Genomic DNA, 14,965 nt, shown 5'->3' with positions numbered 1-14,965 from the left:
TCCCAAATTGTGCCGAATGAAATTGATTCTGTTTATTGTGGATCGACCCTAACGTGACGTTTTAGATGTTGGCATAGAAATCATGGCGGCGTAACAGATACCTGATTTGAACGTGCACGGCACACCCTACACAAGAAGGTATGCCTCAACACGCTCGCTTGAAAACCAATAAATATACTGGAGAAAAAGTCCGGACGTCAAAGAAAAAAGTAGAGCGTCACTTGTGTTGAGATGAAAGTAGAAGCCGGAGGTGCAAAAAAGTGCTCACCGTGTGGAAAAAAGCGGGCAGCCACTGGGAGAAAATAGGAGCCAACATAGTGATAAGCGGTCATAAAGTAAGCAGGCGAAGTTTTTGTGTGGCGGACTTTGTGGCGGATTTTTAAATCCGCCACACAGTGGAGGATTTGTCTAAAAACCTGGCCAAAAGTCGAAAATTGCATGGTAGTACATTGGGTTCTAGTACATATATTGTCCTTCAGATGATGCTGCCGCATGCTTTTTTAATGCTGATTTAGTTTTTAGATCAGAGTTGCTCTAGGTTCGCTCGGAACTGTCACTTTTGTATGGACTTTGTAAATATTAGAGCGAACCTAGGGCGACTCGATTCTAAAACCGAAAACAGCACAAGTGAAGCGCTCCAAAATTTACTAATTTAAGGTGTTGACACATCCAAACAGTTGAACCCATCGCGTTTTGCTCATATTTTTTATCGAGTGCTCGAAATATCAGTATTATTCAAGTGTAGCTGGATCTAGACAAAAGTGCCAGTTTCGAATTTGGAATAATGCAGTTATGCTGAAGGTATGTACTTTATTTATATGTATTGATGTTAAAGGATATTATTTTGTTTTTTTACAGAAAATGTCAATAACTTTCACGCTTTTATAGCAGATGGTTTCAACACACATTTTTGCTAAATTATTGAAATACTTTTTTTGTCCACGTATGTCCATTATGTATCAAGGCAATTTGTGTTCCTTGAACGATTCTCCATTTGGAACATTATAGAATTCTTGCCCGAATTTGCCCGTTTTGAGTAATCTTTGATTAAGTGGAGACGGGGATGGATTATAAGATTTTCATCTAAAAATTTGAACTCGAACTTTTAATTACTGCTGCACCTCTGGTTGTCGTAGCGAATCGCACTATACTGCATTTTGATCAGGAATCCATATAATTGTGTATTTGGTGGTAAAAATTTCATCTAGATTCATAAACATGTTCAAAAGTTATCAAAAGTAGAACGCAAAAGACGAAAATAATTTTGGTCGCTCATATTGAAAACCAATGAGGCAACAGAAGTGATCACCGAAGATTCCAAATTTCAAAAATCGATTATGAATACCATGCTTAAACGTTACCAGGAAACACTGTCTTCAAATTTGGACGTATGATCATGCCAAGCAAAACAAATCTAGAGGTGGAATATATGAACGGATACTACGAGCGAAAATCAGTAGAGTAGTACAAAAGAATACTGGGATCTCCCACTTTGGTGTACACTTCAGCGTGGCGAATTTGTTTGTGAGAAGGTTGTCAGTCGTAGTATGTCAGCAAGCATGACAACAAAACGTGGTTGCTTAAAACTATACCAGAAAGCAGTACAAGCATGTCCTGACCAAGTATAACGCATGAATTTAAATGGACGCTTCATCATAATAATTGACTTTGGACAAATCCTCGGTCTAACAATGTAAATAAAACTATGAATCTTAGTGAATTTCACTTGTTTTTATTGAATTTGTCATATTTATTTTTTGTTACTGAAATTTGCATGCAAACTTGTCAGTTTTCACTCCATGTATTTCGTCGCAGAATCGGCTTATTTTCTATAATTTAGAAAAATATTATTTTCGTTCTTTGAGAAATATGTGCTTCGGAGAGCAATTGAATAATAATCGTAAAGAGAGTTTAAAAGTTTTGTAACAATGTTATATAATATTTCAAAATACATAGTTACAAATGACTAATAACATCATTTCTAGCGTCCCAGTACATGATTCTTCCTGATGAAGGCCACCCTGATTCTGTAATCCATCCGTTGATCTCCCGAAGCCTGAAACTGAAATAATGTTCTCCCCCTGCCATCTTTGTCCACTCTACTTCTCCTGACTCTCATACACAGAAGTAACACCTCTTCCCCCCCCCCCCCCCCCCAATATCTTTACGAAGCATTTAGCTCTTCCTGTCTTTTCTAGTTTTAACTATTATATTATATGATTATATGATCTCGTTGAAAATGCCCAACTCTACTACCACATAAAATAACTCTAATTAATGTCCCCGAATCTTTACAAAATTTAATCACGCCCTCTAGTTATTTCTACTTTTAAGATAGTCGTAAAAAAATTCCCCCTTAGTTAAACATTATTTGCTCCAATAATCTCATTGCTAAAATGTCAAACCATATTGCCATAAAAACTAAATGACCCCTCTAATCTTACGAAAATTATATTACCCCCTTGTGTATATGTATAGCTATAAATTAGCCTTAGTTTAATTTCAAAAATCAATATCTAATTCCCTAGTTTTAAGTAATTTAAAATGTAAAACAAAACAAAATTGGCACCTTTAAGCTAACGCAAACCTGCCTTATAAAATAAACGAATTGAATAAAAAAAATCATTTCTCATAATAGCTATATCATCTAGACACCCAAACATCTTAATGCGTGCAAATCAACAAATTCTATTATTTAACTACACACCATTTAAAAGTCGATACATTATAAACGTTATTGACATACACTGGGACCATTAAATCTTCATTCATTCATTCGAAAATTTACATTTATTTAGCTAAAAATATCGGCCATTTTGTATCCGACATTTTGAATTTTGAAAATCTGACATCAACATCGTAATATGCGACCCAAAAACCGTGGTATGTATCTTTGCAGGTCAATCAAACCCATTTTCGACTTTTGGCCAGGTTTTTAGAGAAAACCGCCACTCCGGAACAGGGTGCAATCAGCATATTTTCTATTCTCCTATCCATCGGGGAATCGTGGAGCGGGCAAAGTGAAGACTAGGCGGTTCTGTAAGGACGGCACTCGACGGAAGTTGCATGCGACACATCCTCGTGGTCAAATGACGACAAAAATTGCGATGGCTCAAAGGTGAGTGCACTCATTCATATTCCCTTTTAGGAAACCACACACTTAATTTAAATTACTGGGTACAGTAAAATTTTGCTGGGGTTTTGAACAGCAAACCGTTCGGTAATCAATTCAGTAAAACAATTTGCTACCGAACTCTCCGCAATCCGTTCTATCCAAACGTCAAAAAACACTGGTCAGTCAGCAGTTTCCTCTGAAAATGGCGACTTGACAGATGATTTGCTGTACCTGTTTTGTAAGTTTTTGACGAGGTTCGGTAAGATTGGTACAATTTTGCTGAACAATCAGTCAGTATTTTACTGGATAATGTTTATGTACCGAAAAAAACAGAAGAGCTGATAAATTCAGTGAAAAATATTGCGGGTTTCAGTAAATTATTCAAAAATTACTGAAAATCGCTAAAAAATTGAAACTATTCTGCAAATTTTTAAACAATTTGCTGATAGCTCCTTAAAAATATCACTTTACTGAGCAAGTCGTCGAAAGAAATTACTGAACAAGTTTGGGCTGGGTTAGTGTGCATACATTTTTGAGGTGATAATATAATAGATTTGGGTATAGCCAATTTTTGTTTTACAAGGGATATCCATGTTTCTATAGTACTAGTAATCAATATTTTAGCCAACTATCTTAAACAAGAGTGTATTTTCAAGTGTTCAGATAGAATTTTATAGATTGGAACATGTCGAACTGATTTATTGTTTAAACTTTACTACTTGTGTCGCAAAACAGTGTCACAACTGTTTACATGTCACATGCTCTCTTCACCGGAAACTGCTTCTTGTTTCGACAACCTCCAAATAGCATAGGGCCTCAAGGTGCAATAGTAGAACATTTCCACTACACTCAGTATGCTGGCTCCCATAAAGAGTCCCAGTAAACCACCGCAGTTCGCAATCATGTCGCTAAGGCCATTTATTTCACTTCGTTTCAGTGGGATGAAGTTGGGTTGTTTGAAGTGTATTACTATTTTGGACTGATGAACGCTGTAAAAAGGTTTATTTATTGCCGATTCACCCAATGTTGCAATCAAATACCTTGCACTTGGAGACTGTTTTTCCAAAACATTTCTTTCCCACTCCCAATGGGCTTGAGAAACCTGAGTTTGATATTCAATATCGTTACAAGTTGGTAAACAGTTGCAGTACCCTTCAGGCGTATCTTCACTCTCATCTACGGCTTTTGCCTCTATCTTTTGCACAGAGACAAGCGCTTTACGGTAACACGGATTATCCCGGAGACTGCAAATAGGTACCCCCGGAGGTCGGGGCATCGAAAACCGAACACAACCACACATGTTGAAAGTGTAATTCGTGAGACACTCGATCTCACAGTTTTGTTTGGTGTAGATTTTGAAGAATCGTAGATAACGTTCATTGGTGGAGTAACATTTTCTTATGTCCGCCGGATACTGCTGCGCTTGTCGTTCGATTGCCATTACATACGGGTTCACGGTTACTATTAGCTCGTGGTCCATAGGGATGCGGAAGAAATGATATGGCTGCGGGTACTCGTTCGGCATGTGCAGAAACACTTTGAATCCTTGGAATGAGTTCTAAACAAAATTATTGAATACATTGTTGAACTGTTAAGAAAATACAAATGCATACCCCACAAAAGTAATCCACATCGCTTGTGTTCACAAGAAGAGTCACCGCCAAACCACCATGATATCCTCCAGTTATGGTCCGGTGAGGGAAGGAATGGCTCCCAGCTCCGACAGTATAACCCGCATCCAGGGACCAATCGGACGCTCGAGTTTCCGAGTTAAAAGCATACTTGGGATCCAGTTCCTCTTTTCGCAAAATATCATTATTCGCCAACGAGTTAAAAGTGTAGCAAAATCCTTTGTCAGTTAGCGATGTTTTGAACAGATCCAAACATTCCCTCTGACGACCTTTCCAGTAGCATGCGCTGAATACTTCGAATGATGGAATAGACATATTTCTGAGCAGCGACAGCATGTCAGTATCGTTGAACGTTTTCTTACTTCTGTCATACAAATCGAGATCGCACAGCTGTAGTAAAGCCATCAGTTTCTGGACTCTGAAATAAAATCAATGGATTTATTCAATGTCAGTTATATGGCGAACCACGAACCTTTCCTTATCAATTGTTTCGTTAAGTTCCCCGTTTCGAACCAGCATGAAAGTATGGCTTACGTTAAGTTCAGATGCTTTAACCTTCGTTTCGGGGCATATCGTCACTGCCGGGAAAGGAATGGTGTATATCGAAGCTGCTTGATGGTCGAAACTTACTATGATGGGATCGATTAGCCATCGTTCGTAGACGGAGTGAATGTAGTTAAAGCAAAAATACAGTGACAGTACGAAGAACGTTATCCACCAAATTCTGAAAGAAAAAAGTTTGTATTGGATAAGAGTCCGTGGGTTCACGTAGGTATGTAGAGTTGTGACTGTAGTTTTTTAAAGTGGATATTTTTAGCTTTTGAAATGATTAAATGTATGCTGCTTTCAATGAACTGCTCCATTCATGAGAAAGCGTGTACTGTAAAGCATGCGCCATGATAAATGTTGAGAGTTTATCATCTTGATTTGGAAAATTATTTGCTTTTTCAAACATACATGAACAGTCAGAAGTATGTTCAGAGTAGTTTTGCTTGAAAACCCTTGTCAGTGTCCCAGTGGAGAGATATTCCGGGGTCAATGAAATTAAAAATGAATGGAAAATGATTGAGCGGCTCGGCTGGTTGAATGACTGATGCAACGAACAATTGCGAATTGAACATAGTAGGGCTTGATTTGCGATTTGTTCCCCCTTCAAGTGCAAACAAAGAATACATTCGTTCTGTGACTCTCGGACCGATCAGTCTATCCTTCCAGTTCGTGCAGTGGAACGACTGAAAGAATAGTGCTAAACCACTGCCAAGGTTATCTTGCGCATTCTCCGCCTTGCCGAGGTTTGAGCATTTTTCCCTTTTTTGTGTTTCTGCTAGAATACCGTTAGTCCGGCCAGTACATTAGGCAATATGCCCGTGGAAAAATGACTTCCCCTCTAAGTGAGATGGATGTCGAAAAAACCGGTTCCTTGACTCAAAGTATATCCAAGCTTGTCCACCCGGCTCTTCGTGATGTTTTTTTCGGGCCAAAGACAAGAAGTGTCTGAATCTATTACATATTTCTCGAGTTCTGACGGGGCGGTATTCGGAGCCAGTGATACTGGAGTGCAAACGTTTGCATTCAACATCAGTCGCAGCTGACGGGAAGAAAATATACGTCAACTCAGACTCTTATCACGTGATCTTCGCCGGTTCTGCTCTACTCAACTACCTCCTCTTTGACAAGGTTCGTCTACCTGTTTGCCTATTTGTTCCGCTGGTCATGAACTGCAATAATTGCAAACAATTGGGACACATAGCCTCCCATTGTAGCAATACAGCCCGTTGTGGGAAATGCGGTGGGAATCATGCGGATGATTCCTGGGGAAGGGATGTTGAAAAGTGTCTCTACTGTGGGGGAGACCCACATGATCTCCCTTCATGTCCCGCGTACAAACAGCGCGACGAGAATCTTAAGCGTTCCCTTCAGGCACGCTCTAAGCGATCTTTTGCAGCAATGCTTAAGATAGCTACGCCACCGGCCTCTACGAACATCTATACCAACTTGTCTACTGACGAAGACGACTGTGATGAACCCCAGGAGGAAACATCTTCTGCTGTGTCTAGAAGCAATAGAAAAAAGAGGAACATTTCTTCTCCCAAGCTTCGTTGTAAAGGCCAGAAGGTGTCTGTTACGAATCACGGCTACTCGTGCGCACCTAACATCCAACATCTGATCTACATATACCTACACGCACGTGATGGGTCCGCACCTCACATAAATGGAACAGTGTCTCTTCATGGCCCCCTAAAATAACTACTCAAGGAAGTACTGGTGCAAAACCGAAGCAAGTCGCTCCTGGCTCAGAAAAGGAGTTCGCAGCACTTCCAAGAACATCAAAAACCCCAATTGTTCCCATATCTCAGCCGGAGAAAGAAGCCAGCGTTGACTTAATAAATTTCTCTGACATTGTGGACCATATTTTTATAACCCTAAATATTTCTGACCCTCTTAAAAGCATCTTGATAAGCTTTCTCCCCACAGTAAAACATGTTTGATGCAGTTCACCGCTAAATGGCTTCTCCTTTCAGCGATTGTATCCCTCGATGGCTAATTCATCTAACGAGGTCACGGATATGATCACTGTTCTATAGTGGAATGGCAGAAGCATTATCCCGAAAAACGATTCTTTAAAAATGTTAATAAATAATTTGAAATGCTATCCAAAAACTAGAAAAACCAGCATCCGACCACAACTCGTATCGACCGATTGCAATGCTGTCCTGTATCCAAAAGCAAATGGCTTACTGGCAGATACACAATTTGGCTTTCGCAAAGGTAAAGAGACGACTATTTTGCATTGCTCTCAACAGAAATTCAAATGGCCTATGCTAGCTCAGAGCAAATGGCATCAGTTTTCTTGGATACTAAGGTGGCTTTTGATTCAGTTTCTGTCAAAATTCTTTCTGAGAAGCTACACCAGCATGGTCTTTCAACGAATCTAAACAACTTGTTGCAAGACTTGTGATCAGAAAAACACATGCAATTTTCGCATGGTGATCTATCGACGTCACAAATTAGCTACATGGGTCTTCCACATTTGCATTATGCGAAACATGGTTTACTCCAGAAGTAGACCTCAACTTCCACGATTTTAATATTATTTGCTTGGATCGAGAGGACTCTTAAGAAAGAGTACTATTGGGGATATTCTTTTCGACCTCCCTTTCGACACCAGGCATTGAAGTTTTCGTTTGCCAAACTAAAATTAAATTAGCCACCGACAGCTTGGTGATATCGCGGAACTCCTCCCCGAACCGAGTCTTATTTTAGGCGATTTTAACTTCCACGGCACGGCATGTGGTTGCCTTTTTGACGATAATTGATTTACGTCACTCCATGAGCTTTGCGACAACTTCAATATGACCATTTTGAACACGGGTGAAATGACACGGATTCCGGCCCCTCTAACGCGTCCGAGCGTTTTAGACTTATCCCTCTGCTCGATATCGTTGCGGTTAGATTGCATGTGGAAGGTAGTCTCTGATTCCTACGACAGCGACCATCTGCCAATCGTAATTACTATTGCTAACGGTTCAGGGCCACCGAATACAATAAATATTTCGTATGACCTTACACGAAATACTGATTCGAAGAGCTACGCGTCCGTGATATCCGGTAAAATCGAGGCCACACAAGAGCTTCCACCGGTGGAAGAATACGGGTTCCTGGCTGGCTTGATTGTCGATACCGCGATTCAAGCTCAGACTAAACGCGTACCAGACGCGAACTGTCGCGGGTATCCTCCCAATCCATGGAGGGATAAAGAGTGCTCAGACGTATACATGGAGAAGGGCGCCGCGTATAAGACCTTCCGGGACGACGGGATGTCCGGTAGCTATCGACAGTACGCAATATTAGAAACGCGAATGAAGAAAGCCAAGAAACGTAGCTACTAGCGCCGGTTCGTTGACGGGCTAACGAGAGAAACATCGATTAGCACTCTTTGGGGCATGGTCCGCGGTGCGTGAAACCGAAACAGTACTGACGAGAGCGTGGAATATTCAAACCGTTGGAATTCGATTTCACCAAGAAGGTTCGTCCGGATTCCACCCTAGTACAGAAGATCAATCGCGTCACGTCCCCTCACGATAAAGCGAACGAAACACCGTTTACGATGATGGAGTTCTCACTTGTTCTCTTATTATGTAACAATAAAGCCCCAGGACCAGAGAACACTTGCTGAATTTATTTAATGAGTTTCTTGCGGGTAACATTGTCCCTCATGACTTGAGGAAAATGAAGGTCATCGCCATCCAAAAACCAGGAAAACCAGCCTCCGACCACAACTCGTATTGACCGATTACAATGCTATCCCATATCCAAAAGTTATTCAAGAAAATGATCTTGTTTCGCTTCGACAATTGTGTCGAAGCAAATGGCTTACTGGCAGATACACAATTTGGCTTTCGCAAAGGTAAAGAGACGACTGTTTTGCGATGCTCTGATCTATCAACATCACAAATTAGCTACATGGATCTTCCACAAGCCTCATGTCTTATCCCCCTTCTCTACAACTTTTACGTAAATGACATTGACGACTGTCTTGGCAATTCCTGCGCACTAAGGCAGATTTTAGATGACGATGTGGTTTCTATTAAGGTCCCAAAGCCGTCGATCTGCAAGGATCATTGCAAGATACCTTGGACAATTTGTCTGCTTAGGCCCTACAGCTGAGTATCGAGTTCTCCACGGAGAAAACTGAGCTAGTGGTATTTTCAAGGAAGCGTGAACTAGCGCAACTACAGCTTCAATTGATGGGTAATAGGTGTCAACTTTCAAATATCTCGGGGTCTGGTTCGACTCTAAAGGAACCTGGGGATGTCACATTAGGTATCTGAAACAGAAGTGCCAACAAAGGATCAACTTTCTACGTACAATAACCGGAACATGGCGGGGTGGCCCACCCAGGAGACCTGAGTACAACCTAAACAACGGTATAGTCGGTGATGGAGTACGGGAGTTTCTGTTCCGCTCCGCTGCGAACATCCAGTTATTTGCGTATTGCCTTGGGTTACATGCACTTTACACATACCATTAGTCTCGAAGTGCTGGCGGGCATCCTTGCGCCGAAAAATATATTTTGGGACCTCTCATATCGATTGCGATATCTTGAACCTGTTAGTAATTGCAAATTTCAAAAGAGGCTTGTCGAGCTCAATTCTAAAACCCGATTTATGTCGTTGTACTTCGATTACATGGTACAAAATATCAATCCTTCTTCATATTATCCCAACCGTGTCAATCTCCGTCATGCTTCTGATTCAACTATTTTCCACGACACATCCATGAAAGACGAGATTAGTGGAATCCCGGATCACATATGTCCGCAAGTGATCCCAAATATCTTTCATAGTAAATTTCGAGAAGTCAACTGGAACAAGATGTTTTACACCGACGGGTCGAGCTTCAACGGCTCCACTGGCTTCGGTATACTCAATCAAAACCGCACCACCGCATTCAAATTCAATGATCCTGCTTCAGTTTCCGTCGCAGAACTTGTTGCTATTCGGTATACCTTTGGGATTATTGATACTTTGTCCACCGATCATTACTTTATTGTCTTGGATAATCTCAAGTCAATAGAAGCACTCCGTTGAATGTAACCTAGAAAACACATTCGATATTTTCTGGGGAAAATCTGGGAGCTCCTGCATGCCTTGGCTGTAAGATGGTAAAAGATTACCTTAGTTTGGGTTCCCTCGCATTGCTCCACTCCAGGTAATGAAGTAGCGGACTGTTTAGCTAAGACGAGCGTCTTAGAAGGTGACATCTACGTCTAAGACCAATCTGCGTCAATGAATTTCAATATCTCTCGTCAGAGGACGCTAGACAGTTTGGAGACATCTTGGAGCAATGGAGGTAAGACGGAGGCCACAATCTATCACCCAGAAGGTATCGAAGAAAGCTTTGTTCAGAGGAATGGATGTGTGTCAGGATTTCATTCGTGTGGCTCATGTCCAATCACTACACGCTAGACGCTCAACTCCGACGTATTGGGCTCGCAAATAGCGGTATCTGCGCTTGCGGCAATGGTTATCAAGTTATCGAACATATTGTCTGGGCATGCGCCGATTACTGTTCTGCCAGATCTCAACTATTGGATTCCCTTCGGGCCCGAGGAAGATATTTGGTCCCTTCAGTATACAGATTTAACTGCCCTCATTATTTTTCTTATCATTCTCAGAAATGCCCTCTTCCGCCTGTATTTTACACCAACGATGGTTTGATGCGACTCAAGCTGACACGAAACATCTCTGTCGACTGAGCCAACAAACACGGTACCTACAGCTCAAACAAGACACGCGCAACGCGGTGTGTTGCCGATCCGCATCTGAAACCGTATTATGAAATCCCCCTGCTAAAAATCTTAAATCTTACTATACAAAAACACACTAAATGACCCCCCACTAATCTTACGAATATTATATTATCTACTCTGGTATATGTATAAGTTTTTAGTTTCATTATATTAAAAATGTGATAATGATTTAAGTAATTCAAAATGCAAAACAAAGAAAAAAATGCACCCCTAAGGGGGGAGTCTGGTATGGGGGACAAAAACAATCCACTTATTTTTTATCCGCTTAATTGTTAGTAATGAACCTCTAAAATAGTCTTCCGCAATCTCGATCTTTCGGCAACATTTTTCAAAAAACTGGCAGTGCACAGTATAAACAATACACTCTAAGCTACTTCTACCTAAATTTTCAAGAGAAAATACACTGTAGAAAATGACCCATCTACAGCGTTTTTTCCGTGGTGCAATTTGATGTGGGACACCCTTTAATAGCGATTTTCTCGAAACCGCTTTTTTCAAATTGGTGAATACGATAACTCAAAAAATAATCAATGAATTGACTTGATTTTTTACAATATGTGTAGTCTGTTGATGAACAATAGAAAACTGAATAATGCTTTTTCTCCTTATTATTTTTAAGAAAATTGAGTGAATTTTACAGTAAAATATGAGATTTTCATGAAGCTATTTTCCGAAACTCGAACTGAGTAACTACAAGTCCAAGCTTTACAAATCTTATTGAATTTCAGATGATTTTATCAAGAGTTATCGTGTTGGCCGCGACACTCCTCGACGTGGAAATGGTTGGACGTCTACTCTTGTAACGCTCGTATGTGTGACTCTGCGTGACTGAAATTTGTTTTTGTTATACACAATGAATGTATAAACAGATCTTAACACTACACAAAAGATCGATTGTTGCTTTGTCTTCAGTATCGGCAAACAAAATAACTTTCAGTTTGAGCACTTTATTCCAGACGCCCCCCCCCCCCCCCCTTAAGCTAACGCAAAAGTGCCCTATCAAATAAAAGAAATGAATAAAAAAAGCTATGTTTACAATTTTATATTACTATTTTTTAATATGAATAAGTAAAATAATTCGTTCGTTTGATCACTATACATGATTTAGATAGTAAATGATGTGATTCGATATCGTCCTACATTGAAGTGCAAACTTACCTTTCGACCAGTAATTTATCCTTGCCAATCAGATGTTTTATTCCATGAATCGGTGTTCCATCGCAAAACTCAACTGCAATCTTTTTTGAATGTAGTCGTATTTTTTCATTCAATGGATTACTCGGTGTTCGTGTTGCTTTCTGGCTGCAAGGGCTCATGTTTGTGTCAGGGCAGCAGCTGCAACCAAACAATTAGTAACGATTTGTTTATTTAATATTTTTTTTCCATCTTGATCGATTGAGTGACGGACCTGTTAAGTTTAAGCTTTGGCACATTACTTTGAAAAATCATTTCTTTCTAAAATATTTAGGTAACGGTTGGCGGTAATCGTTCAAAATAGATTTGGAATAAAATCCTACTTTTACTACAAATAAGCGAAGAATGGGTTTGCTGTCCAGTATTGTTAAATAGAGTTACAAAATTGATTTTTCTTTCTTTGCGACTAATGTACATATTTTTAGAGCGACAAGTCCTTGATTTACTTTGTTCAGGTTTTTTGCAATCAAATGGAACTGCACCCGTGGCCAGCTGAATCTAATATTGGGTGAAATAAAATGATTCGCTCCCAGGTTAGAGCAGGTTACCAATCAATTGCACGTCGGCACGAATTGTATTAGAGTTTGAAAATTAGTTTATCGCAAATCGGTGTTGACGTCTATTTCTCAAAACTATCACGGAACACGCAGATTGTTGAAACTATTCTCCACGCCAGAACAGCTCAAGCTGCTAAAAACGTATAGTGTGTCAACATTTACTTAACACTAAACACTCAAAGGAATTGGCACGTGATCATACACTGAGAAACCTGTCACGCGCAGAGTACCCAACTCACAACGCAATTCCAGCCTTTTAATCAAATTAATGGCCGCTACCAATAAAAACTACGAATTGATACTTAATGCTGCACTTTTGCACACCTAACAGTGATAACAATGGGGTGAGTAAATGTCCTAATGGTCCTCACACTTACCTAACGGCTTTGTGTCGGCAAAGCGCAGTATTAAACGACTGACGTTGCATACTGATTAGGCCGCTCGGTGGGAGTTCCTGCGGTAGTTCTCCAGTGCGGAATCCGGTCAGCGCTGTGAAATTGGTTGTTCCCGCGTATTTTAACCACTGCGCGATTACTAACGATGACGAAAGATTTCTGTAGTGAACCAGTTTGTTATTTTTTCCTCGAATTAGCAACGCTTGCATTCGACAGTGTGCGACCTTTATTTCTGGCAGGTTTCGAGTAATGTTGGAACGAAATTCAATGGAATGATTGAAAGGGTATGCAATGTACGCTTTACAATCAATATACTTCAGCGCTCATGATTTTTTTTTGATCCGAGCAGGTTATTAAGTTTTTTACATCAAACGTTAATCATAAGTTTATTTCCGTATTATACATACTACAACAAGATAATTCTATAAAAGAACTGTCGACATCATGACAAAAAGTAGAATTGTCATGACACCATTGGAAGAAAAAGTAAATTAACTTTAAATTATATCTAACTTCAAATTGTTTATTCATGCTTCGCGGTTACCATTCTGCTGCAAATGATTATACACACATTGCCGGCAGTACGAATATTGGTATATGAAGTCATGCAATCAAATTCTTGTATCCCGTTCAGAAAACCATTTTTCGCGGTATGTTTCTGGTCTGGAAATTCCAGGTTTTTTGGAATTTTTTTTAAAAAATTGACATGTAGCTTCGTGTCATTCTTTCCGTAGTAATAAATTTCTATCTTCGAACTGCAATCAATTGCAAATTGTCAATGCGCTCTTATATTTACGTTTTTAATGCTTTGATAGAACATGACCGTTTAATAAGATTAATGAAGTTAGAACTATTTTACTCACTATACTTTAAATCAGTATCGATTTGACTGGTTATTTTCGGCAAATTTAAGACTACGAAAAACGAAAGCAATGATATTGAAAGATTGATAGTTATTCTAGAGAGAATCAGTTATAAACTTAGAAAGGAAAACTAGGACTAGGCAGTCTCATATGGACATGATCGAAAGGAAATTTTACCTTCTGCAAAGTAGGAGTTGGGCGTTGCACCCAAGTCCACCGCATGGTCGTTGATAGAACAAAATTCATCACCATGTTTTACCGCCGATGCCGTCACTTTTATTTGCCAAATGTTAAATAAAAGTGATAAGCAACCATGTGATAGTAGGTCCTTAGTAGCATTTTGTAGTATTTGTGAGGTGCCGATTCCAACATGTTATATTTCTCCCTAAGAAGAAAATTGGGTAAAAAGAAATATATCAATAAGAAGAAAAATACCCACTTTCGATATTTTTATACATCCTATTGGAGACATCCTTTTATTGCCATTAGTATCGTTTGTTGAGTTAAAATCCCGCTACTACTCCTACTTTTCAAGTCAGCAAATCGAGTGTTTTTGTGAGCGCGGTGAGCAAAAATCCAACTGGGGACAATTCATAAATTACGCAACGTAAAAATTGCCCAACATTGACTCCCCCTTCCCCAATGTAACAAATTGTCACCAATTTCCCAAGCAACATATGTAACAAGTCGAAGAAAACTTCTCGAATATTATAAAAGCATTTTGCAGGCCAAGATAGATTGCAAACAAGTTTGTTGCAGCTAATCGAACCTTAAAATGTGGCGTTGATGACCAAAAGAATTATTTTCGATTTAACAACACCGATTCAAAATGATACTTGGTATTGGAGCCTAATAACTGTTAGTTGAAAGTAACTCAATACTGCAGTAGATACACCC

The 14,965-nt window shown here is 39.7% G+C and overlaps 1 protein-coding gene across 1 annotated transcript; it reads right to left on the bottom strand.

The window, feature by feature from the left end:
• Positions 1-3,784: 3,784 nt before the first annotated feature.
• Positions 3,785-13,320, bottom strand: LOC131691996 (pickpocket protein 28-like). Its single transcript, XM_058978814.1, has 6 exons — positions 13,188-13,320; positions 12,218-12,394; positions 5,219-5,470; positions 4,729-5,164; positions 4,156-4,673; positions 3,785-4,104 (listed from the first exon to the last, which is right to left on the bottom strand). The coding sequence occupies exons 1-6, from the start codon at positions 13,235-13,237 to the stop codon at positions 3,870-3,872; spliced, it is 1,668 nt and encodes a 555-aa protein (XP_058834797.1). The 5' UTR covers positions 13,238-13,320; the 3' UTR covers positions 3,785-3,869.
• Positions 13,321-14,965: the final 1,645 nt, after the last annotated feature.

The sequence above is a fragment of the Topomyia yanbarensis genome, chromosome 3 (genome assembly GCF_030247195.1).
Source record: "Topomyia yanbarensis strain Yona2022 chromosome 3, ASM3024719v1, whole genome shotgun sequence".
In the NCBI taxonomy this organism is placed as follows: Eukaryota; Metazoa; Arthropoda; class Insecta; order Diptera; family Culicidae; genus Topomyia; species Topomyia yanbarensis.
This window is presented reverse-complemented; position numbering and strand designations above follow the sequence as displayed.